This window comes from Catharus ustulatus, chromosome 31 (genome assembly GCF_009819885.2).
Source record: "Catharus ustulatus isolate bCatUst1 chromosome 31, bCatUst1.pri.v2, whole genome shotgun sequence".
NCBI classification, from domain to species: domain Eukaryota; kingdom Metazoa; phylum Chordata; class Aves; order Passeriformes; family Turdidae; genus Catharus; species Catharus ustulatus.
The window spans coordinates 2,202,438-2,226,342 of NC_046251.1; the positions used below are offsets into that span (position 1 = coordinate 2,202,438).

At 64.1% G+C, this 23,905-nt stretch overlaps 3 protein-coding genes across 4 annotated transcripts; 1 reads left to right on the forward strand and 2 right to left on the reverse strand.

Moving 5' to 3' along the window:
* Positions 1-2,741: 2,741 nt before the first annotated feature.
* MYO1A (myosin IA) lies at positions 2,742-12,089 on the reverse strand. The gene is made up of 29 exons (XM_033083290.1): positions 12,061-12,089; positions 11,090-11,233; positions 9,729-9,844; positions 9,452-9,546; positions 9,233-9,337; positions 9,085-9,131; positions 8,881-8,944; positions 8,711-8,809; positions 8,513-8,616; positions 8,274-8,421; positions 8,068-8,186; positions 7,898-7,984; positions 7,749-7,814; positions 7,522-7,626; positions 7,203-7,265; positions 6,895-7,095; positions 5,959-6,185; positions 5,679-5,879; positions 5,505-5,598; positions 5,245-5,394; positions 5,086-5,154; positions 4,744-4,830; positions 4,390-4,464; positions 4,151-4,285; positions 3,944-4,050; positions 3,743-3,875; positions 3,502-3,654; positions 3,304-3,431; positions 2,742-2,962 (listed from the first exon to the last, which is right to left on the reverse strand). The coding sequence occupies exons 2-29, from the start codon at positions 11,210-11,212 to the stop codon at positions 2,839-2,841; spliced, it is 3,225 nt and encodes a 1,074-aa protein (XP_032939181.1). The 5' UTR covers positions 11,213-11,233; positions 12,061-12,089; the 3' UTR covers positions 2,742-2,838.
* A 578-nt stretch (positions 12,090-12,667) lies between these two features.
* Positions 12,668-18,212, reverse strand: NEMP1 (nuclear envelope integral membrane protein 1). The gene is given in 11 exon segments (XM_033083437.1): positions 12,668-13,399; positions 13,867-14,093; positions 14,313-14,486; positions 15,238-15,463; positions 15,605-15,719; positions 15,861-15,954; positions 16,083-16,155; positions 16,366-16,576; positions 16,672-16,793; positions 17,371-17,499; positions 17,502-18,212. Coding segments are annotated over 10 exon segments (1,395 nt in total). The 5' UTR covers positions 17,527-18,212; the 3' UTR covers positions 12,668-13,399; position 13,867.
* Positions 18,213-19,437: 1,225 nt separating this feature from the next.
* NAB2 (NGFI-A binding protein 2) lies at positions 19,438-23,808 on the forward strand. Of its 2 annotated transcripts, none has more exons than XM_033083325.1 (7): positions 19,438-19,472; positions 20,494-21,295; positions 21,486-21,619; positions 22,071-22,122; positions 22,286-22,418; positions 22,506-22,706; positions 22,816-23,808. In XM_033083325.1, exons 2-7 carry the CDS (start codon positions 20,501-20,503, stop codon positions 22,908-22,910), a joined length of 1,410 nt encoding a protein of 469 aa, XP_032939216.1. In that variant the 5' UTR covers positions 19,438-19,472; positions 20,494-20,500; the 3' UTR covers positions 22,911-23,808. The 2 variants fall into 2 exon arrangements, with proteins under 2 accessions (XP_032939216.1, XP_032939215.1); XM_033083324.2 differs by lacking the exon at positions 19,438-19,472 and adding an exon at positions 19,485-19,608.
* The last annotated feature ends 97 nt before the right edge of the window (positions 23,809-23,905 follow it).

The following is a 23,905-nucleotide window of genomic DNA, read 5'->3' on the forward strand; positions in this document are numbered from 1 at the left end:
CCCCAGCCGGCGACCCCTCGATGGGGAAGTCCGGGATGAGTCTGGGACAGAACCGGGCTCTGGGGAGGGAAAGCAGCGAGAGGGGAGACGGGGGAGCCGGAGACGGCGGGACCCCTCTCGGGCGTGCGGAGGAGGGACCGCGCCGCTTCCCGAGCTGCCGATGTCCCTTGGACGGGGCTGCTCCCCGGGGGTGCATTCCAGGGGTGGAGAGGCCCTGGTGCGCAGGGGGACACGGCCCTGCTGTGGGGTCTCGTGTCCCTGCTCGTGCCCGTGATGCCACGGTTGTCACTCACACACGAGCCGTGCAAACACTCACGAGAGTGGGGCACGGACTCGGCTCGGGCTCCATTCTGCACCTCCACCTGCCTCAGCACACCCGTGTCCCCTGACACACTCTCTCCGTGTCATGCATATGCTTGCCCACAGCCGGACTTGCTTCCAGAGCTCCCCACCAAACCTTCCCCAAATTTATGCGACGCCTTCACCCCATCTCTCCTCCTGTCTGCGCCCTCTGCTGCGCTGTCCCAACCTCCGCTTCCTCCTTCTGCCTTCCTCAGCCCAGCGGGGTGAAGACAGGGCACAGCAGCTCCCAGGACCCTGGGAAGTCCCCAGGGCCGTGGGACACACGGACACAGACCTGCCGAGCCCCCTGGTGGAGTCGAGGGCTGAGGGACCCTCGTCGCCGGTGGCTGCAGAGGCGTGGTGATGGTCAGCAGTGGTGATGGTCAAGCAGCGGTGCTGGGCAGCTCCCCTAACCCGGCCTTAACCAGCAGGAGAAGTACCGGGGCAGCGGCTGCTGTGCGGCGTTAAATAAGGGTCTCTGCCCATGGCACGGCGTGGGTGGGCAAGAGGAGAGCTGCCAATGGGGGCCGGGGGGGTGGTACCCCCACCCTGCAGCTTCACGCCCACGCAGGCACGGTGACACCGACAGCACTTGTCGCACAGGCGGAGTCACACAGCGGCACACGCGTGCCCACGCAGGCACCCCGGAGTGGGGGGTCAGCACACGGGCGCTGTGCCCACGCAGCCCCCAGCCCCTCATTGTGGGGACGTCACGATGTGGCTGTTGGCACGTGTGGGGACACGCGTGGAGGGATGGTCCTGGCTGGATGCTGGGCTCTGCAGTCGGGATTTGGGGGTCTCACAGGGGAGAGGGGATCAGCCAGGCTCCCACCGTGCACATGCGATGCACACACATGTTCACCTGCACACACCAGCTGAGGTGTGCCCACAAACACACATTCACACGTACCTCACACCCTGCCCATCGCAGTGCCCCTGGCCTGCTCGCTCCCGTGCCAGGATGCGCCAAGGTGGAAGATAAGAAGGAAAATTTGGGGAAAAAGCAGAAGGGCACAAGGAAAGAGGGAATGACTGAGCTAACAAATGAGAGCCACCGACTCCATCCCAAGCAACAGGCAGTGGCGACTGCTCCGGTGGCTGCGGCAGCCCCTCGGGAAGGCGGCCGGCATCAGCGGCTCACGTGGCAGCACAGCCCGGGGCAGGGCAGCATCTGCAGTGCCGGGAACGTTAATTAAATCGGAGCCTGGCCAGAGACGGTCCTAATTAATTAATAACACCTACTTGTGCGATGCCAAGTGCGATGCAGCTGTGAAGAGCCGCGGTGCCCCGGGCTTGTTTACGGCTCTCGCCCCTCGCGGGGGGAAGGTCCCAGTGCTGGGACGTGACGGAGCCCGCAGCGGAGAGCGGGGAGCCCTCGGTGCTGGGACATGGCCAGGCCACCAAAGTGCCACCGCGCACGTGCCCCCCCCACGTGCGGGAGCTGCCCGCACACCTCCCCCTGCACGACAAACTGCGCTGCGGGGCCCACCTGGGAACTGGTGCTGATTGGTGACGTGACGGGGAGTTGGCAGCTCCCGAAGGTAACGCGGGTGATGTGTGGGGACAGGATAAAAACCCTCTCCAAGATCTTGATGAGTGCAGGGGGGAAAAGGCAGCAAAGGGGGGGAGATCTTGTCACGGGGGCTGTGGGGTCCTGGGGGCTGCAGGACTGGTGGGTGTCAGGAGAGTTCTGGGGGCCTGACAGGGGTTCTGCACATCCTGAGGCCTGCAGGGGCCCCATGGATCCTGGGGGTTGAAGCACTGATGGAGTTCCTGAAGGACCTGGGGACTGCAGGGTTGATGGGGGTCCTGAGGATTCTCAGGGCTGGAGGACTGGCAGGGTCCCCCTGGTCCAGAGGGGGTCCAGAGAGTCCTGGGCACTGCAGGACTGAGGGATCCTGTGGGTCCTGTGCTGCAGCAGTGTCACTGGGGCTGTGCAGTGACTTCCCCTTACCCCATTCTCCATGTCCCTGGTCCCCAAGTGCAGCCAGCCTGGGCAAGGAGCCCCTGCATGGGTGTCCTGCAACAGGGTATGGGGACCCTGGGCAGGGGGATAAGAACATCCAGTGCATGCAGGAGGGTGACAGAGACCTCACATGCACCCACCCACAGCTGCCAAGAAATTGTCTCTGCAAAAGCACAAGCTGTGAGCCACTTGATGAGAAAAGTGGCCACCATTTGGAGCCTTTCCAATCACCACAAACTGAGCGCTGGCTGCAATCAGGCATCTGGAAAAGTCAGGAAAAGCAGGAGGCCAGGATGAGGGGCTACATCACCGGGCTGGGCTGTGTCCCCCAGCTTGGGGACTGTGTTCTGAGGTCCCACCCCCCCTGTAATGGGGTGACACTGCCCTGTTACTGACACCTCAGCATCCTTTTAATGAGTTTGGAGCAATACCTGGGTGCTGCCAGCACTCACAGGGGTGGGGGATGACACAAGGGGAGCTCTGGGGTGCCAGTGTGAGGGTGGGGGTCCTGGTGAGGGGTGGGGGTCCCTTCAGTGCACCAAGACTTCCATCTTGTTGCTGCCCTTTTTCTTGCAGATAGGGCCGTCGGTGACAGCTTTGGGTGACTCCACCACGGTGATGGACACGTCCCCCTTCGGGAAGTGGGTGGAGAACCTGGATCGGGAGAGGTTCAGATGGAGAGGTGGGAAGGGGACATGCCCAGGTCCATTATCTCATGGCCCAATGAGCTGCCTTGATTACACCCACTCCCCAGCGGCTTCCTGCTGCAGCCACTCAGGGTACCCATGTGGTGCCCCACCCTTGGAGGCTCCACCCCCACCTCAATCCCACCCTGTCCCACCCACAATAACCCCACCCACATCAGCCCCACCCACAAAAGCCACTCCCTCTGTGTCCCAGCCCTGTCCTGCCCCATCCACACGACCCCACCCATTGCAGTCCCGCCCTTCAGACTCCACCCATAGCGACCACACCCACCACAGCCCCGCCCACACCTGTCCGTGATGTGCAGGGGCAGCGCCTGCCCGCTGATGGCCTCGAAGGTCTGGTACAGGCGGGTGACCAGCTCGATGAGGTGGTCACTGACCAGCAGGAAGTCGCCCTTGGCCCCCACTGTGGAGATCTGTGAGGGAAATGGGGCGTCAGTCCTGCTGGGGACCCCCTGAACCTCCAGGGCCCCCCTCCCCAGGTACCTCCTTGAGGTGCAGGGCCAGGAATCCGTCAGAGAAGCGAGTGACTGAGACACCACGGATGTCACTGATGCTGAGCACGGTCTTGGGCTGGGCAGCCTTGGGGTCAGCCAGGACCAGGTGTTCGGTGGTGAGGAGCAGCAGGCGTGGGACTGTCTGTGGGTGGGGGTCAGTGTAGGCAGGGGGTCAGTGTGGCCAGGGGGTCACCATGAACTCAGGGCACGGGGCTGAGGCAGGATCTCACCTTTCCATTGGCCCTGTTCACCTTCCTCACGGTGTCAGCCATCACCAGCTTGTCCTTGGCCATGGTGTGGAGCTTCTGGTACTTGGGGTTCTGCTTCAGCCCCAGGTAGTCTCCACGGAAGGGCTGCTGCAGGCTGGGGACGAGGCCATCAGCCACTGCTGCTCTGAGCTCCCCTGCACTCCCAGCCCCCTGCCCTGGCACCTTTTGGGGTAGAGGGTCTTCTTGTCCTTGAAGAGCTCACTGGCGCAGAGCTTGGCCTGCAGCTGGGTGCGGCGCGATGGCGGCAGCTGGTCCCGGTACTTCTTGCACTGAAGAGGGAAGAGGCGTTTGGTGCCACCAAAGACCTCTTGGGTGAGCTGGCACACCAATATCCCAACTGCAACTCTCCCCATCTCCCCCTGCTCCCACCTTCCAGTGGTAGAAGATGTTCTTCAGTTCCTGGTTGGTTTTATCCAAGAACCTGTACGGTGCCGGGGGCCAGGTCCGGTCTGTCACCGCCAGTGGCGGGAGGTTCTTCGCCAGCCCCAGCAGGTACCTCTGCACCTGGGGGGGTGACAGGAGAGGGGTCAGGAGAGGACAGGGGTGTCCACTCCCAGGGCAGGAGGCTGGGAAGGCACCGTGGTTCCCTCTCCTCCAGCCCCACTCACCAGCCGCCAGTAGATGAAGTTGGCCACGCGGGTGCTGGCGCTGGAACGGAAATATTTCCTGTAGGTCTTGCGTGCCTGTGGGGACAGTGCCAGCGGTGAGGACACCGGACATCACCACCAGCCACATGAACGACAAGAGTGTCCCATCCTCCACGTCCTTCACATCCCCCAGTCCCTGTCCCTGATGTCCCCCACCTCCCCCATTCCCTGTCCCCCTCATCCCCCAGTCCCTGCTTGGCCCCAGTGGAGAGGACAGAGTCTCCAGCCCGACAGGGTGGGCGGACAGACAGACAGCCCGGACACAGCGGCACGGACAGCAGGACAGAGGTGGCCTGAGGGCACATGGCCCGTTACCTGGTACCCTCTCCAGTGAGCAGCGATGGTGGTGGCGGCCGCTTGACGTCGGCGCTGGAGCTTCAGCTCCCGGAGGAGCCGGCGAGACTGCGGGGGTGAGAACCCAGGGAGCCCGAGGGGGAGGCACCAACACAGACATGGAGTGAAAGGGAGAGGCAGGATAGAGGCAGGAGAGAAGGAGGAAAGATGGGGAGAGGAGATGAGGGTGAATCTGGTCCCACCGTGGGACACACGGAGCTCCTGGTCCCGCCGTGGGGCACACGGAGCCCCTGTCTCCACCCACCCTGCTCCCCCACACCAAGGCCAGTCCCACTGGTGGCTCTGCAGCTGCCCAGCCCTCACCTTCCAGCCCCGTGCGTACGCCTGCAGGAGCAGTGCCGAGCGCTTCATCTGCTTGTACCGGTTCTTTTGCTGCGGGGGAGCAAGGGGGTGAGTTGGGTGGGCTTGGAGAGCCAGGGGGAGAGGGATGGGCAGGGGAAGCACAGCCTGGCCTGTCCTTACCCTGTGGCCACGGAACCAGGCAGAGATGAGGATCTGGCTCTTGCGCATCAGCTGGTACTGGGTCCGGCACCGCCAGCCCCGAAACATCTTCTGGATGAGGGTGGCGAGCTCGGACACGCGCTCCTGGCGCTGCCGCTCCAGGTCGAAGAGCTGGGGACAACCATGGTAAGCGCTGGGTCACTGAGCAGCTCCAGGGGCATCACCCAGGATGAGTTTGGATGAGTTTGGATCCCCCCAGACTCCCCCATTCCCACACTCACAGTGCGTGGCGAGCGGATGAAGATTTTGGTGTGGCCGAACGCCAGCTCCTCGGCGGGGAACGCCAGACCTGCCGTCAGCACCTCAGCCCCCTCCCTGCACCACGGCAGAGATGAGGCCGGTCAGAGCCCCCCCTGGCAGCCCCCTGGCCCTCACAGTCCGTGCCAGCTCCATACCTGTCCCCACCATTCCAGCGAGGCCACGTGCGGCGGCTGAGCATCTTGTAGCGCTCCAGGAAGGGGGCGTAGAGCTGGCGGAAGGCGTAGCCCGCCCGCCGCACCCGCACGTTCTCCATCAGCCCCAGGTACCGCGCCTGGGCCAGCACCAGCTCCGGCGTGAACACCATGGCTGACTTGGTGTCGTTGGGTTTGATGCACCTGCAGAGCGCAGTGCGGGTTTTAGGGGGGTCTTACAGGTGTCAGAGCCACCCCTGGGGGTTTCTGTCGAGGTTGGTACCTGATGTAATTGGGGTTCTTGGAGTAGAGGTTCTTCATCAGCAGTGCCACGGATGACTTGAACTGGAAGCCTGCGGTGGGAGGGAGCTTGAGGGAGGCTTTCTGGGGGTCTCCCTCGGGGAAGAGCGAGCGCAGCAGCGCGTGCCGCGCCGCCCACATGGCCTGAGAGAGGTCCCGGAAGAGCAGGTCGTTGTTCTTCTCGATGAAGCCCGTCACGTTGTAGGTCACCTGGGGGGGCAGTGGGGTCAGCAGCCGGGCAGGGAGTGGGACACAGTTCAGCATCCCCATGACTGTTCCCAGCCCAGCCCACATCTCCTGTGCCAAGCTGGGAAGGGGAGCAGGGCACTGGGAAGAGAACTGAGGCACTGGGAAAAGAAGCAGGGTGCTCAAAAAAGGACTGGGATGCTGGGAAGAGAACCAGGGTGCTGGGAAGAGGACCAGGATGCTATGAAGAGCTCCAGAGAGCTAGAAGAAGGTCTGAGATGCAGGGAAGAGGACTGGGGTGATGGGAAAAGAAACAGAACGCTGGAAAATAACCTAGGACACTGGGAAGAGGATTGGGGTGCTGGAAGGAGAACTGGGGCATTGTGAAGAAGACCAGGGTGCTGTGAAAAGGACTGGGATGCTGGGAAGAGAACCAGGGTGCTGGGAAGAGGACCAGGATGCTGTGAAGAGCTCCAGAGAGCTAGGAGGAGGTCTAAGATGCAGGGAAGAGGACTGGGGTGATGGGAAGAGGGTTGGGGTGATAGGAAGAGAAACAGAATGCATGCTGGAAAAAAGACTAGGACACTAGGAAGAGGATTGGGGTGCTGGAAGGAGAACTGGGGCATTGTGAAGAGAAACAGGGTGCTGTGAAAAGGGTTGGGGAGCTGGGAAGAGGATTTGGGCACTGGGAAGAGGTGCAGGGTTCTGGGAAAAGGAGCAGGCGCTGCCAGACCTTGCCAGCGTAGTGGTGGATGCGGAAGCAGCGCGAGGGCAGGCTGGTGTCAGTGATGTGCCGGGCGTTCTGTGTCTCCTTGCTCTCGTAGTGCTTGTGTTTGGCCAAGAGCTGGTTGAGCTTGGTGATGAAGGTGTCCTCGTTGACCACGCCGGGCCGCAGGCACTCCTCGTCCAGGAGGGCCAGGATCCCGTTGGTGTTCTGTGCCATGATGGATGGTGTCACCCCAAACCAGCCCCAGCAAATCCCACTCTGGGCTGTGGGGGGAGCTGGAACTCCAAGATCCCAACACTGGGTGGGCAACTCACATTCTCAATCAAGTTGCAGATGATGGTGTTGTCAAAAAACTCCACTGGGGTCCACTGGATACCCTGAGGGTAGATGTGGGTCAGACACACAGACAAGCCAGACCCTGCCCCATGGACACCCCCAGCTGATGTGGGGCAGGAACAGGATGTCCTGTCCGGCCACGGGGATGAGGATCCCGAATCCCTTCCTGCCATTGAATGTGCTCTCAGCAGGGAGCGGGGAGAGGGAGGGACCTGCAGCAGAGCCGTCTCCGGCACTTCCCCATCCCAGGAGGGCCGAAGCTCCTTGTGGCCGTGCTCTGGCAGGGGCTGGAGGTACCTCTCGGACGTATTCCTCCTGCTCCTCCTTCAGCGTCATCAGGATGAAGATCTGCTGCAGCTTCTCGTTGCAGTAGTTGATGATGAACTGCTCAAAGCCGTTGTCCTGCGAGAGAAGGACAGGGCATACACCTGTCTGGCAGGTGTTTTCCGAGCCCCCAGCCCTGCCCCATGTCTCAACTGCTGTTCCCAACCCCCTGAATGAGGCCTGGTGCATCCTTCACTCACCTGGAAGATCTCAAAGCCGTAGATGTCCAGGACTCCCATCACCTTCCTCTTCTCATCCGACTTCACCTGGAGAGATAATGGGGTGTTGTTCCCTGTGCAGGGTGGGGGTCCAGGGTCCTGCTGGGGCTCCAGCATCCCCTGGAGCTCACCTGGATGCTGGTATTGATGCGATTCACCAGCCAGTCGAAGAGGCGGCTGTAGATGTTCTTGGCCAGCGCATCCCGGCCGTAGTAGCCCTGGGGAGAGGGGAGAGGGGCTGGTGCCTGCTCATGGGGGGCTTCCAGGCATCAGCCCCACGGCTGGGGCTTGTCCTGCTCACCTGGGGGACAGTGAGGGTGGTGAGCACCGTCTCATCCCGTGCCTTCACCGTGCGGGTGCACAGCGCCTTCTCCAGCGTGCTGGGGTCCAGCCCGATGAGCTCGCAGATCTCACGCAGCTCTGTGTGGGGAGATGGCAGTGCCAGAGCTGAGGAGGGGCTCAGGGGGTCCCCACTCCCCACATTCCCATCCCTATCCCCATCCCTACCCTGGGGCTCGGTGATGCTGCAGGCCTCCATCCCGCTGGCCTGGAAGCTGCTGCTCAGTTGGATGTTGCCCAGTTTGAGCACCACAGCCGTGACCTGCAGCAGCTCTGTCACCTCAGCAGGTGAGAACCCAATGACCTTCATGGCATCCTGGGGATGGACACAACAGCTCAGGGGATGGGGCGGACTCCAGGATTTTTTTTTTTCCTTTGCAGAGGGTGTCCTGTCTTGCTGTGGGTACCTGCATAGTGCGGAAGTTGGCTGCATCGTCCATGCCGGGCAGGTTGGAGCTCTCCCTGTCCAGGTATCCGTAGTGCCCACAGTCCTGGCGGAGCTTCAGCTGCTCTGGTTGAGGGGAGAGCAGGTGGCAGTTCAGCCATGATCCCCCCCAGCTCCTGTTCCAGCTCCAAATCCCCCACACTGTGGGGTCTGCACCTACGGAGCAGCTGTGGTGAAGCCCCAGCCAGGAGCTGGTAGAAGATGTGGAAGTTCCTCTCGCCCTTCACGTGCCGGACAATGCGGGATTTCTCCAGCAGGTCTGTGGGGAGGGGTCAGTGTCACTGGGGTGTGGGGAGTGGAACCCCCCCGGGATGGGTGGTGGGTACTCACAGTTGCTGATGACCCCTCCCAGGGGCTCCCCCTTGAAGTCGAACTCAATGTCCATGTACTTGCCCTGGGGGAGGGGGCTGGGTCAGGAAAGAGGGTCCTGGTGGGACTGGCAGCTCCACTCCCCACATCCCCATCGCTGTTCCCTCTGTGTTCCCAGCCCCATCAGAGCCCACATGGTCCCACCCCTCTCCCCAGGTCACTCACGAAGCGGGAGGAGTTGTCATTACGGACAGTCTTGGCGTTTCCAAAGGCTGCAGGAGAGGATGGGGGTTATGGTGTGGTCCAGGGGGACAGTGCTGAACCCTGGCAGGTCTGGGATGTGGGAGGTGGGGCTCAGGATGTGGGCACTCACCCTCCAGCACAGGGTTGGACTGCAGGAGCTGCTCCTTCACCTTGTTCACCTCCTCCCCTTTGCTGCTCACGGCTGCCACGTAGGACATCACCAACTTGCTGGCCTCTGCCAGAGAGGGGCAGGGGGTCATTGCTGTGGGGCTGTGGGCACTGGGGCTGTCCCACTCACCCCACCAGCCCCTCTCAATGCCCTGAGCCCCCCTTGCAGCCCTGGCTGTACCTGTCTTGCCAGCGCCGCTCTCACCGGTGATGAGGATGCACTGGTCCCGGTCCCGGTCCCGCAGTGAGCGATAGGCATCGTCAGCGATGGCATAGCTGGGGACAAGAGGGGTTGGAAGGGGCTGGGGGTTTCAGGAAACACCAAGACTCCCCCCGTTGTGGCTGTGGCATTGCCCCAAGTGGATTCTCTTGGACCCCCACACCTTGGGATCGCCCGGGAGTGATGCCCTTGGCACAATCCAGGGCACCAAGGGCACCACCAGCCTCCCTGTGCTCACATGTGTGGCTTCACGGCAAAGAAGCTGCAGTTGTGGTACTCCTCCACCTTCTCCGGGGTGTAGATGGGCAGGGCCTTGTACGGGTTCACTGAGATCACCACATTCCCAATGTATGTCTGCAGGACAGCAGGCAGCAGGGGTGAGAGGCTGGCAGGACCCAGACCAGGTCCAGGTGTTCCCCATTCCCGTCCCAAATCCTTGTCTTCATGCCAGACCCCAGATCCTGCTCCCCATCCCAGACCCTCCAGCCCTCCTGTTTCCCAGATCCTTCTTCCCATCCCAGAGCCCAAATGCCACTTGTCACCCTCAACCCTGCAGCCCTCCTAGGCCCCATACCCCTTTCCCACTTTGGACCCCAAAGTTCTCCTGCTCCCAAACTCCATATTCTGCTCCCCACCCCAGACTCTGCAGTTCTCCCACTCTCCAGATCCCTTTCCCCAACCCAGATTCCATATCCTGCTCACCTTGAAGCCTTCCAGTTCCCCATCCCAGACCCTGCAGCTCCCCCAGTCCCCATCTCAGACCCCATCTCCTCTTTCCATTCCAAACCCATATCCTGCTCCCGATCCCAAACCCTGCAGCCTTCCTAATCCCCATCCCAGAGCACATATCCCACTCCCCATGCCAGACCCTGCAGCCCTCCCAATCCCCATCTCAGATCCCATATCCTCTTTCCATCCCAGACCCCGCAGCCCTCCCAATCCCATATCCCATCCCAGACCCCATATCCTCTTTCTATCCCATATCCCACTCCCCATCCCAGACCCTGCAGCCCTCCCAATCCGACTCCATATCCTCTTTCCATCCTAAACTCCATATCCTGCTCCCCATCCCAGACTCCATATCCCATACCCCATATCCCACTCCTCATCCCAGACCCTGCAGCCCTCCTAATCCCATATCCCAGACCCCATATCCTCTTTCCATCCCCTATCCCACTCCCCATCCCAGATCCTGCAGCCCTCCCAATCCCCATCTCAGACCCCATATCCCACTCCCCATCCCAGACCCTGCAGTTTTCCCAATCCCATATCCCATCCCAGACCCCATATCCTCTTTCCATCCCCTATCCCACTCCCCATCCCAGATCCTGCAGCCCTCCCAATCCCCATCTCAGACCCCATATCCTCTTTCTATTCCAGACCCTGCAGCCCTCCCAATCCCCATCTCAGACCCCACATATCCTCTTTCCATCCTAAACCCCATATCTTGCTCCCCATCCCAGACCCCATATCCCATACCCTATATCCTACTCCCCATCCCAGACCCTGTAGCCCTCCCAATCCCCATCCCAGACCCCATATCCCACTCACACCCAGCATCCCCTGTCATCCCCCCAAGCCCCCCGTCCCGCTGCCTACATAGATCTCTTGGCGGCGGAATCGCTCCTGCAGCGTCTGCACCAGCGACTCCTCGGTCAGCGGGTCCAGCAGCACCAGATCCGCGACAGCCTCGGCGTCCAGCATCGAGGAGGTGCCTTCCATGGCCGGGCAGCTCCGGGGCACCTGGGACACAGCACGGAGGGGTTCCAGCCACGGACACGCAGCCCGTTCCCCAAAACACCCCACTAGGTCCTCTGGTATCTTGGCTGCTCCCCCCAGCCCTGGGGACAAGGCAGGGGACAGAGCTACAGGGAGCACCTTCCTGGGGTGTCCTAGTGCCCAGGACCCCGTGGTGGGGTTGGGGGCAGCCGGACGCTGGGGGGAAGCGGGGACCCGGTCAGGAAATGCGGACACCTGGATCCTATTCTTGGGGCAGCGATTAATTCAGGCTCCACTTCCTCCCTCCTTCCTGGCAGGGGGAAGCCGGGGCGGGGTGCGGAGCCCAATCCCCCCAATCATCACCCCCGGCAGCCCGTGTGCTGCTTCCCCCCACTCTCCCCCATCCCTCACCTGTCTGTGACAGCACAGGCACGTTCCCGGGGCTGACCTTCACCCTCACTTTACAGCTGGGGCGCAGGGCTGTAAACCCAGCCCCACTTATCGGTGTCCCGGGGAAAGTTCACGAGCGAGGAGAAGGTGGGGAAGGATGAGGCAAAAAAGGGTGATGGAGGTGGTCCCAACACCCTCTAGAGATGGCAGAACCCTCCAGGGGTCTGAACCCACCCCCCGTGCTGCTGAGTTGAGACCCCAGGGTGGGAGGCAGAGTAAGAGCCCCCCACAGCTCCAGGGCAGCGCTGGGCTCACCCCAGTGCTCCCAGTGACACCGGGACCCCACGGCCCGTGGGATGCAGGTGTCCTGGGATGGGGGTTGTGGGGACAGGGTACCCCCATCCAGCTGAGGACTGGGGGGCTCCAGGTGCTGTCTGGCAGCAGAGGGGTCCCCGACTCACCTCCCGGTGGCAGAGCAGCAGCTCCTGGGGTGGCTTCAGCTGGAGCGGCTTCAGCTGGAGCTGCTCCGGAACCGGCGGGGCTCAGCCCAGCCCAGCAGCCGGTGCTGGCCCCGTCCGGCCCACGGAGGGGCGGGGGGGCCGCAGGGCCCTCCCCCAGAGCTGTCAGATGGGGAAACTGAGGCACGAAGGAGCAGCCAGTGGGGATCAGCCCCAGGAGTGCCGCCAGCTACAGCCCCTGCCCGCTGTCCCGGCTCGGCTGCTGTGTGCCTTCCCCACCCCGCAGCTCAGAGCAGGAACAAGCAGGGAAAATCCTGGAGCCGAGCAAACAAAAGGAGCTTCCTCTCCTGGGCTGCGGGAAACAAGGGCAAGGTACAGGGCCGGAGAACTGCGAGTAGCTGGGGCTGGAGAACCAGGAATGCCCCGGGCTGCTTGGAGGAGGATGCCTGTCCCCAGGGAAAAACATCCAGCCCAACCTGAGGCCATGGTAGGTCCTGTCACAGTGAATGTGTCACTCAGGGGCTGTTGTGTCCCCACACACCATCCCCAGCAGAACGACCTCCCACAGGTGGCTGAGCCCTGGGGTCACAGCAGGACGAACTAATGAGGCTCAGGCCCTAAAAAATACATCTTTATTAAAAATATAATCAGTCATTCATCACACTGAAGGTGGGAGGATGGAGTAACAGAGTCTGCTCACACCTGAGCAGGGAGGAAAGTACAGCAAGGGCTGGGGAGCAAAGCTGGGACAGGGACAGACATCAGACTGGGACAAACTGATGGCAGAAGCTCCAGGTGAGGTAGGGGCTGGGCTGGGGGTCCCCAGAGACACTGCAAGGAGGTGAGGGCAGTGTTATTGCTTAGGAACTTGCATAGATCGGGGTGTCCCCTCCAGCTTTGTTCTTTGGCAGAGCTCCCCAACCAGCACTGGGAGCTGGAACGTCGTTGGGGTCACCCCCAGCCCCTGCCTGCACCCATTAATGGGAGAGGAGTAACAGCAGGAGGGCAGGGAGGAAGCACATCCACACTCATCCTCAGCCCTGGCATGGGGAGAGGGGGCTGAGCACGGCCTCTACCCCAGCACCACATCCAGGGGCAGCCAGCAGACCCTGAGGCTCCACAGCTCCATCGGGGAAGCGTCAGAGGTTTTGGTATCCACACGGGACTGAAGCCAAGTCAGAGGTGTGGCCCGACCAGCTGGAGCCCTCTGATATGTTTGTAGCAGGAGGAGGAGGAGCAGGTCACTGGCAGCTCCCTCACCACGGCTCCAGACAGGTGCTGAGCCTGCAGGTACCACTGGGACAGGTCCAAAGTTCCTCTCGTGTGTGTCACCCTCAGGCACCTGCACAGGAGATGGAGGGGAAGGTCCATCCCCACCCCAGGCTGTCCAGTGCCCAGTGAGGGGAAAGGGGCTCCTGTCTGCAGCCCACAGCTGTGGCACTGAGGGATGGAGCCAGATGAGCACCCAGGCCTGGGACAGAGTCCCTACCCCGGGGGTGCCACCCTGGGAGCTCACAAACATCCAGTGCAAAAGTTGGGATGGGTTCAGGCTGGATTCAGGACCAGGTGACCTCCCAGCCTGGGGGACTTCCATGTGTCCCACCCCTAAAACACCCAGAGCTGTGCTGACAACAGCATTCACTCCTCAGGCAGGAGCTGCAGGGAAAGGGAGGTCAGACCCTCTTTTCTCCCTGTCAGAGAGAGGGAGAAAATCCACCCCCCACAAGTTCCATCCCCCACAGGCTCCATCCCCACCCTGCCTGGAGCAACCCAGCAGTGGTTCTGCTCCTTGGTCCCAGGACAGCCGACCTCAATGGACATCCAGATGGTTGTGGGGCAGGGAATCACTCCAGTGATTCCCAGCAGAGAACTCATGGACATTTTCCTCCTCCTCTTCATCAAGATCATCATCATCATCATCATCATCCTCAAAGAGTTCCTCGTCAATGTACAATCTTCCCAGGCCAAACTCCTGCTCGTGGGCAGACACCTCATGGGGGGTGACATGGGAAGCACCACCCACAAAATCAGCAAACCTGGGAAAAGCCATGGAGCAGCACGTTGGGCAGGTGTGTCCAGAGCCTCCAGAGAGGCCCTGACACATGCAGGGAAAGCATTTTGGTGCAAGGACCTGGTGCTATCCATCCTTTCCCCCTCACACACACCACAGATCTGTGTCTCTGTCTCTAAGGACAGAGATGACAGCACAGAGGGACACAGGGTGGCCACCCTGAGCTCACTGCTGTTGATGTTACCTTTTGGGAGACTGGATTCGGGACACTGTGCTCCAGGCGGAGAATTCTGGGCTCCGGCAGGAGCTCCGCAGCTCTGCCAGAGCCTTTTGGGTCTCCACCTCGCCCTGGAGCCGAAATTCCTCTTCTGTCAGCAGCCGAGGGGGGGTTGGGCCCGCCTTGGAGCTCTGCACCTTCCTGCCATGGGGGCAACACCAGTTAATGTCTGCCTGGATGGGGTGGGACCAGCTCCTGGGGCAGCAGCCCAGAGTAGGATCCCAGAGGAGGACCCTAGAGCAGGATCCCAGGGAAGGACCCCAGAGGAGTATTCCAGAGGAGGAACTCTCAGGACAGAACCCTTGGGCAGGACCAGAGAGCAGAATCCCAGAGCAAGATCCCTGGAGCAAGAACTCTAAGGCAAGACCAGATCCTGAGGCAGCACCAGCTCCTGGGGCAGGAAATGTGGGGCAGAACCAGCTCCTGGGGCAGGAAATCTGGGGCAGGACCAGGTTCTGGGACATGAATCCCTGGGGCAGACGGTTTTCCCAGGACAGGACCAGCTCCTGGGGCAGCAGCCCAGAGCAGGACCCCAGAGCAGGATCCCAGAGGAGGATTTCAGAGCAGGACCAGCTCCTGGGGCAGTGCCCCAGAGCAGGATCCCAGGGAAGGGCCCCAGAGGAGGATCCCAGGGCAGGAATTCTCAGGACAGAATCCCTGGGACAGGACCAGCTCCTGGGCCAGCTGGCAGTGGGGAAAGTGGAACACACCCCTCCAACCTCTGCTCCTTGCTCCCAAGGGCCCTCTCCTGCACCAGTCCCAGGGAAGAAAGGGCACAACTACCCACCCCACTCCCAGTGAAAACAACCCTGTTCTGTGACACAGGCTCCATCCAGCAGCTCATCCCAACCCAGCTGGGAGCTGGGAGCAAGCTGGAATCCCAAGGGCTCACCGGTAGGCAGCGAAGGCCCATTGCAAGGGGTAATCCAGGTTCTTGGTGCAGATGGCAATGAGCACCAGGCCCAGGGCGATGGCGTGGATCTGGATGCCCGAGTACATCAGCAGCAGCCCCAGGAGCTGCAGGGCCCAGGACAGGAGGTTGATGCTGCGCTCGTTCTCCAAGGGGCCGTACCTGTAGCACACAGCGAAGCTCAGGAGGCCCACGAACAGCAGGTAACCTGTGGGAGAGCACAGGGATGGGGCAGAAATTGGGGGTTCTGTGAGGATGAGGGGGAAGCTGACATCACTCCTGGACAGGGAGCCTCAGCATTGCTCCCCAGCTCTGTTAGGAGACATTCACCTGGTGAATCTCCACCTACCTAACAGGTACTGCCAGTAGGACGTGCAGATCTCCCGCAGGTTCTTGAAGATCAGCTGAAGCAGGTACAGGGAAAAGGACCAACCTCCAACCAGCAGGAAGTACACAGGACTTTTCTGGGGGGCACAGGGGGGTTGCAGGCAGGCTGTGAATACCTCCCCCACGTGCTGAGCTGCTCTGTACCAAACCCAGTCCATCCCAGTACAGGTATGGAAAGGGCTATGAGGTCTCTGACCCCCTCAAAACGTGACACCTACCTTGGGCATGACCTTGGACATCATGTAGACGAGGACAAGCAGTGAGGCCAACAATCCAACACTGATCCCAGCTGAGTAGTAGAAGATTTGGCTCCTGCAATGATCCCACAGAGAATCAATCACAGCAGGTGATTTATGAATACCTGTGGACAAACACCTCCACCCAGGAGCCACCAGGCACTGCCCACCCACCCCAGCCCCTGGGGAGAGGAGGGGGCTCACCTGCTCAGTGTGTCTCCACAGAAAAATAACAGCAGGCCCAGGAAGAAAACAAGGAACATCTTAGGATCAAAACCTGGAAAGTAAGTGAATCTCAGTGGAGAGGGGCACGGTAGGAAGCTCCCACCTGCCACAGGGAGGTGGCAGCACCCAGGTGAACCTCCAAATACCCCAAATTCCTTCCACAGACCAAATTCCCTTTCTGATGAAGGAATCATGAGCTGGCCTGTCCTGCTGTCCCCTGGGCAGCCCCAGGTCCCTTTCCCCCAGCGAGGAGAGGACGTACGTCGGAAGAGGAGGATGGAGTAGGTGGTGCCAGGCTCCAGCAGCTCAACCTTGAGGCAGGTTTTGTTGCTGTAGAGATCCACATCGATGCTGGTGTCGTTGAGCTTCCCCCTCAGGAAGGAGAACACCATGTTCCACACGCTGAACTTCTCCAGCTCCTCCTCGTTGTCCACCTGGGTGACGCGGATCATCCGGCTGCTGGTGACGCGAATCTGCGGGAAGCGAGGGGGGAATGGATGGAGGGATGGATGGATGGATGAAGGGGCTGGAGCAGGGAGGATCTGCTGCCTCCTCCTCCTCCTATCACCTGTGTCCTCGTCCAGATGTCGTTCCATCGTGGGACACGTGTGTTGGTGTAGCAGAAGCGCTGAGATTCCTTGTGGTGGGACTCATGGCCCTCCTGGAGTGGGATGATGGGATTCCTAGTGCCTGGGAAGCACAGAGGGAGGGGTTCAGGCCCTGCTGTGCTCTGCTTCACCCACCGAACCCCCTCCCTCCCCAGGGATCCTCCACTCAGGTATATTCCCCATGGCCCTTACGCTGTTTTCCTTGGAATACCCCTCTGGTTCTTTTTTAGGGTAACCCCGTGCCCTGGGCTGTCGGGATCAACACAGCCCCATCCCTGGGTCCCTTCTAGCTCGACTCCTAGTTCCAAAATCCGACCTCAAGGATATAAATCCGATGGTGCCTCCGGCACGCACTCGCCTCCCGAGGTGAAGCGGCTCCCGAATCGCACAGAAGGCCCGATCGTACCGGGGGATCGGGACAGCGGGACACGAAATCCCGGTCCCACTGGGCCGCACCGACGCCCTGAGAGTGGAGGCCCCGGAAGCGCTCAGAGGGTTCCCTGGGGACTCAGGGGGTCTCTCAGCGGGCACCGAGCAGTTCCCCGTGCCCTCGCCGCTGGTTCCATTCTCCCGCCATGCTGTCCCGTGGGCTGTCGCCGCTCCGCTCCCCACCATGACTCCCCCCGGTCCCTGCCCATGGACGCCGCTGCCCCGCGCACCTGCAGCTTCCAGGAACAGGAAGAGCATGAACAGCAACAGCAGCACGGGCAGCTCCGAGAGCCGCCGCCGCCCCGGAGCCGGTTTCATCCCTCCCGCCGCGGCTGCGCCGGCCGCTTCCGCTTCCGCCGCCGCCTGGCCCGGCCAACGAGGAGCATCAACAGCCAATAGAAGAGGCGCTCACCGGGTTTTATTGGTGATTGACAGCTAATTCAACCTATCAAAAAGCAGCTCCGACCTCCCGCCCGCCTCCCTGCTGCCTGCCACATTGATTGACAGTATTTTTAGCCAATCAGCACTGTGAGTGCAGGAAGCGGCCATGTTCCCGCCCTCAGTCACCACAGTGACCAACATGCCCGCCATTCAATGGACAGCCACGCCCTGCCCCGGTAACGGCTCTGACGGACACGCCTCTCAACCAATCAGAGCGCAGGCACGACAGGCCACGCCCTCCACCCCCTCGCGTATCCCGTGTGATTGACAACCGCCTCCGCCTATCAGGGCGCGGCCTCGCGATGTTTGTGTGAATGGGTCACGCGTGGGGGGCGCGAAGGTCCCGCCTCTCCCACGCCCCCCACCCCTCCGGCAGCCGAACCCGCGGCCCCGGGCCCCGCCGGCACCGGGCCCCGCCACCCCACGGCCCAGTCGGGGCTCTGCCAGGGCGGACGTGGCACGAGGGTCACCGGTGACCCGCGGCGCGGAGGGGATCCCGCATCGCACGGGTCAAGGGGCAGCTCGGCTCGGCCGGGGGGCTCCGGTTCGCCCCGCTGTCGGCACCGTCCGTCCTCCCGCAGCCCCGGGAAGGGGGTGCCGCCCTCCGCGCGGGTTCCTCCCAGTGGGGCGGCGGTCGCCCGTGGGCGGGCAGCGGGGAGCGGGCTCGGGCGGCCCCCCCGCTCCCCCTCCGCGGGCCGTGGGCGGCGGAGCCGGGAAGCGGCGGGGCCGTGGGCGGAGGATGTGCGTCAGCCGGGGGCAGCGCCGGGGCTGGGAACGGCCCCACCGCGCCGGACGCTTGGTCGTGGAAGGGAGGGGGGCGTGACAGGGGGGCGGTGAGTGGGGGGTGAACCGAGAGGGCTGGGGCAAGACCCCCGTCATGGGCACCGGGACTGTGCCGGTGCGGGATCCCCCCGCTGCTCCCCCGGCAGCTCCGGGGATGTGCTCCGGACACCGGCACGGCTCCCCCCAGGCCAGGATCGCGCGGGGGCGGCTCTGGCCCCACGCCAGGCGCCGGCCGCGGTATAAATAGCACCGAGCCACGCAGGGCCGGACCGGGGTGTGGGCCGTGACACCCCCCCACCCCCCCGCCGTCCTCCTTCCCGCGGGAGGCACCCCGGTGCTGCGGGCGAGGGACTTCAGCATCCCCCAGCCCACCCGAGGAACCTTTGTCCGCTCCCGTTCTCGCTGCTCCGGGGCGCCGCTCGGGTGCTCACCCCGAAGCCTTTCGATGGCAGCGTGTGACACCAAGCGCCAGCCCTTCGCAAGGGCTCCGGCACCGGGGGGGACCGCCGGGACAGCGCTGCCGGTACCCGGAGCATCCCCGCGCCCGCTCGGGTTGTCACCGAAACCGGGGATGCTACGAGCGCTGCCCGCGGGACCCGCGGGATTCAGGGTGTCCACACCAGCACCGAGCACCGTGTCCCCCTCGGGGGGGTTCTGCCTCTCTCACGGGTCCCCCGTACCACGCGTGTCCTCCCCGGTCTCTGCCGGGGCTGCTGGACCCCCGATGCCGCCGTGCGGGGCCCCGCTCCCGCTCCCCTCCCGCTGCTCCGGTGCCGGTGGGGGGGGTGGGGGGAAGAAGGGGGCCCGGTGCTGCCGCCCCCACCGCTGCTCCCCCCCCGCGCTCGGCGGGGGCGGCAGCCGCGGGATCCGCCCCCGGGGCCTCCCACGCGCGGCGCAGCCGGGGCCGCTGCTATTTCACGGTCCCGCCCGTGTGGGCGGCGCGCAGAGCGGCGCGGCGCGGCGGAGGGAGCGCGCCCGGCCCGGCCGCGGGACCCCCGAGCCCCGGCACCCCCCGGACCCCCGGCTAGAGCCGGCCCCGGAGCCCCCCCGCCCCTCCCCGGCCGCCCGGCGGGGCGGGCGGAGCGGACGGAGGCGGTTCCAGGCGGCGGTGAGCAAGCGGGGGACGGCGGGAGGGGATGGGGCACCGGGGGGCACCGGCCAGGGCGGGAGTCCAGGGAGATGGTGGCCATGGTGGGACTGGAGGGGACCGAAGGGACGTGGAGCAACGAGGGACACCGGGCAGGGTGGGGAGCCCAAGGGGTGTTGGCCACGGGGTTCCGGGCGGGTCCGGGGCGCCGGGATGCACGGGGAGAGGATGGTCCCGATGGGACCGGGGGCATCGCGGCACCGGGGGGTACCGGCCGGGCTCGGGGGCTCGTGGGGGGATGGCCTCGATGGGACCGTGGGAGCACGGAGGGACCGTGAGGACGGCGGGGGGATGGGACACCGGGGGTCACCGGGCAGGGCAGAGAGCCCCGGGGAGGGATGACCCCGGTGGGTCTGGGAGGAATGGGAGGGGGGGATGGCACCCAGCAGGGTGCAGGGTGCAGGTGCAGGGGCACTGGAGGGCACCCAGCAGGTGCAGGGACGCTGATGGGGGGATCGCCGTGGTGGGACCGGGGTGGGGATGGGGGCACGGAGCGGGGCGGGGTCACCAGGGAATGATGGCCCTGATGGGATCCAGGGGACCACAGGGGAATAGGGCATGGGTAGGGCAGGGGAGGGGGCCTGGGGGATGTTTGCCACGGTGAGATCGGCACCAGCACACCATCCCCGGGGATGGGGGGGCTGGGGAAAGCCCCACGTGTGTCCTGCCCCGTGTGAGGACCTGGCGTGGAGGGACTGCTGGCTCGGGGAGGGGCAGAGGCAGGGCACAGCCCAGGGTAGGGGGTAGGGGCTGGGATGAGGGTGACCCCACTCATATGTCTGTGCCGTGTCCAGGGGCTGTGGCTGCAGGGACTGTCCCAGCCCGGAGCACAGGGGTGGGACTGGGCGTCCCATGGCGTTTAGGGACACTGGAAAACCCATACTCGGGAGTGCTCCCTCTGCCTTTTGTCCCCAGGCCCGAGGGTGGGGAGGGAGTTTCTCCTGGATCGGTGGTGAGTCTGTCTGTCCTCCGTCCACCACAGGCTCGCCATGGCCCTGCCCCGCACGCTGGGGGAGCTGCAGCTGTACCGGGTGCTGCAACGCGCCAACCTGCTGGGCTACTACGAGACCTTCATCCAGCAAGGGGGGGACGACGTGCAGCAGCTCTGCGAGGCGGGCGAGGAGGAGTTCCTGGAGATCATGGCGCTGGTGGGCATGGCCACCAAGCCCCTCCACGTCCGCCGCCTCCAGAAGGCCCTGCGGGAGTGGGCCTCCAACCCGGGGCTCTTCAGCCAGCCCGTCTCGGCTGTCCCCGTCAGCAGCATCCCGCTCTTCAAGCTCTCCGAGGCTGGCGGGCGCAAGGCGCTCAGCAACGGGCACACCAGTCCCGGCGAGACCGCGGGCAAGGGGAGTGGCAGTGCCGGGACGCCCCCAGCCCGCAGCCCCACGGAGCCAGGGGAGAAGCTGTCACCGTCAGCGGCACCGCCGTGGCCGGGAAGGAGCACCCCCGAGTCGGAGGGTGGTGGGGATGAGGAGCCGGGAGGTCCCCCCTTCTCCCCGGGCGGGAGCAGCGGGGAGCAGGCGGTGGGCACGGAGCTGGAGCCGGAGCTGGCACGGACGGTGGTGGAGAGCGTGGAGCGGCTGCTGCAGAGCTGCCCCCGGGGCGGCGAGGCCGAGCTGCGGGCGCTGATGAAGCTCAACAAGAAGCTGGCCAAGGCTGTGGGGCACATCTTCCAGCTGGAGGATGGTGACCGGCAGAAGGAGGAGGAGATCCGGCGGCACAGCGCGATCTACGGCCGCGGCGAGGCCCGGCGCCGCGAGGGCAAGCAGCTCACCCTGCACGAGGTGGGCTCCGTGCTTGAACTTCCTGGGATGTGCTGGGTTGGGACAGGCACCGGGGTGGCTCTGGGGATGGGGTGAGTGGGATTTGAAGTCTGATCCCACGCGGGTGGTATCTGCCAGCATGGAGCTGGCACTGCCTTAGCCGAGGGTCCCGTGGGCGCTGTCCCCACTCACGCATCATCTCTGCCCCCAGCTCATCATCAACGAGGCGGCCGCCCAGTTCTGCCTGCGGGACAATTCGCTGCTGCTGCGGCGCGTCGAGCTCTTCTCACTGTCACGACAGGTCGCACGGGAGAGCACCTACCTGTCCTCGCTCAAAGTCACCAGGTGAGCCCAAACCGGGGAAAGCCCCGCCTTGTAGGGTTGGAGGGGCCTGGCTGTCACCCCCTTGCAGCCCGGGAGCTGCACCATGATCCAGCACTTCTGGATGGGGCCAGGACCCTGCGGCCCCCAGCTCCCCTTTGCCTGCGTGGGTGGTTTCTGCTTGACCTCAGAGTGTGGGAGGTGGGGAGGATGGGAATGACGGGGATGCCAGGCGTGGGGGGGGATGCCAGGCAGCCAAGGGATGCCACTGGGGATACCCCATCTCTTGCCTCCATCCCCAAAGCCCCTTGCCCACCATGCCAGGGCTGCCTTTTCCAGCTTCCTTCCTTCTGCCCCCAAATCTATCCATGCCAGAACCCCAGCTTCTGGCATTGCCCTGCCTGGTGGCTCTGCTCACAACGTGGCGCCTTGCTGTGGTCACCACATGCCTGACACAGCCCCTTTCCACCCCCAGGGCCCATCCCGAGGACAGCGGTACCGTCGTGGCCAAGCGGCTCAAGCAGGAGGTGGGTGCAAGTGCAGGGGGAGCGTGTGCAGATGTGCACATCTGTGAGCGTGGGTGTGACGGTGCAACATGCCCGGGGCTGCCCATGCCACCTCTGAGTGACGGCCGTGGGTGTCCTGGGGTGGGTGGCACAGGAGACCTTCTCACCTGTGTGCTCCTGGCAGGCGGGAGAGCAGAGCCGCCCCGAGCTCCTGGCGCTGCCGGCGGGGCTGGAGCCCCCCGGGGCCGGGTACCGAGCCAGCTTGGAGGAGGACACGGGCAGCCTCTCCGGGGAGAGCCTCGACGGCCACTTGCAGGGTGAGTGGGGGGTCCCTCCCCTTTGCGGAGGGCTGGTGGTGGCCGGTTCCCAGCCCCTCGCGCTGACTGTCGCCCCTCTCTCGGCAGCGGCGGGGGCCTGTCCCCGGCTGACCCCTCCGCCCGGTGCGGCCCCGGACGTGCCCCTCGGCCTCGCTCCCCACGGCCTCTGGAGCCGCCACATCCTCCAGCAGACGCTGATGGACGAGGGGCTGCGCCTGGCCCGCCTGGTCTCGCACGAGCGCGTGGGGCGGCTCAGCCCCTGCCTGCCGGGGAAGCCCCCCGGACCAGGTGAGCCCTGCGGGGCCGGGGGGCTTTGCCTTGGGCAGGGGTCAGGGCGGCACCGCTGCCTTCTCTAATGGAATCGTGTCCTGACGCCGTCTCCATGTTCTCCCCACAGAGTTCGAGGACGGGCTGGCAGAACGGGGTCCTCCGGCCCCGCCAGACCCCCCTCGGGGCACCATCAAGGTGGAGCAGGAGACCAGCAGGCAGTGAGGCCCCTGTAGCCCCCCCGCCACCATTAACGAAGCAATAACGTGCTGGGGGACGGGTGCGGCGGCGCTCCGGGCCCGGGGAATTTGGGTGGGGGGGGGTCTCAGCCACAGCCCCTCGGCCCCCTCCCGTCCCACACCGACGCTCTGGTTACCTCAGCCGCGGTGGGATGCGACTCCCCGCAGCAGCAATACCCTCATCCTGCCCGGCTCTGCGTCCCCGCCGCCCCCCAGGGCTGGGGAGCCCTCAATGGACTGGAGCCCCCTGTACAGCCCCCCCTGTGCTGACCGTCCCCACCCCGGCTCTGTCACCGCTCGGGGACAGACGCGTCGCACTGTGCGCTCCCACGTCAGCGCTGCCGCCCACGCCGGGCACACGGTTCCCCCCCCCCCCCCCACCCGCAGCGCCCACGCACCAGCCGCCAGCCCCCTCCCCGCAGCACGTGCCAGCTCACTGTGCGCCCCCCCTCTCATCCTGCGACCCCCCCCCCACCACCCAGCACTGCATCGGCTGTAAATACCCCCCCCTCCTACCCCCGCAACCCCCGCACGCACCCCCCTGCACCCCGATACCTGCGTGTGCTTCAAGCATGGTCCCTGTGCCGGGGGGTGTCACACGTGCTGGGGGGTGTCACCCCCTCCCAGCACGAAGCAGGCGGCGTTTGACGGGCACTGGGGAGGTGCTGTTCCCTTCCCCCACCCTCCCAACCCCTCGGGGTTCCTCCTCCTTTCCCCCCCCACCATCCCTACAAGCCGTGCCCAGCCCCGGGGTTCCCCCCACCCCCACCCCCCCGTTAGGACTGTGTGGTGTCTTTTTAGAGCATTAGCGACTCTTCCTTTGTACCGTGTACAGTAGATTATTTATTTTGTTATTTTGGAATAAAACTTTATTTTATGGCTTACCTTCCTGCCCCCTGCTCCAGCCTGGAGGGAGGGGGTGGGGAGGGGATGGGGAACAGCTCAAAACCCCAAAGCAAGCGCTGACTGCGGGGTGGTGCG

Coding starts and splice junctions, on each gene's coding strand:
- NAB2 (XM_033083324.2), top strand. CDS start 19,544: ATGGTGGCCATGGTGGGACTGGAGGGGACCGAAGGGACGTGGAGCAAC. Junction 19,609..20,493: donor AACGAGGGACACCGGGCAGG/GTGGGGAGCCCA, acceptor CGTCCACCACAG/GCTCGCCATGGCCCTGCCCC. Junction 22,419..22,505: donor CCTCGACGGCCACTTGCAGG/GTGAGTGGGGGG, acceptor CTCTCTCGGCAG/CGGCGGGGGCCTGTCCCCGG.
- MYO1A (XM_033083290.1), bottom strand. CDS start 11,212: ATGGAAGGCACCTCCTCGATGCTGGACGCCGAGGCTGTCGCGGATCTG. Junction 8,810..8,880: donor GGGAGGGGTCATCAGCAACT/GTGAGTACCCAC, acceptor CCCTCCCCACAG/ACCTGCTGGAGAAATCCCGC. Junction 7,266..7,521: donor AGGAGGAATACGTCCGAGAG/GTACCTCCAGCC, acceptor ATCTACCCTCAG/GGTATCCAGTGGACCCCAGT.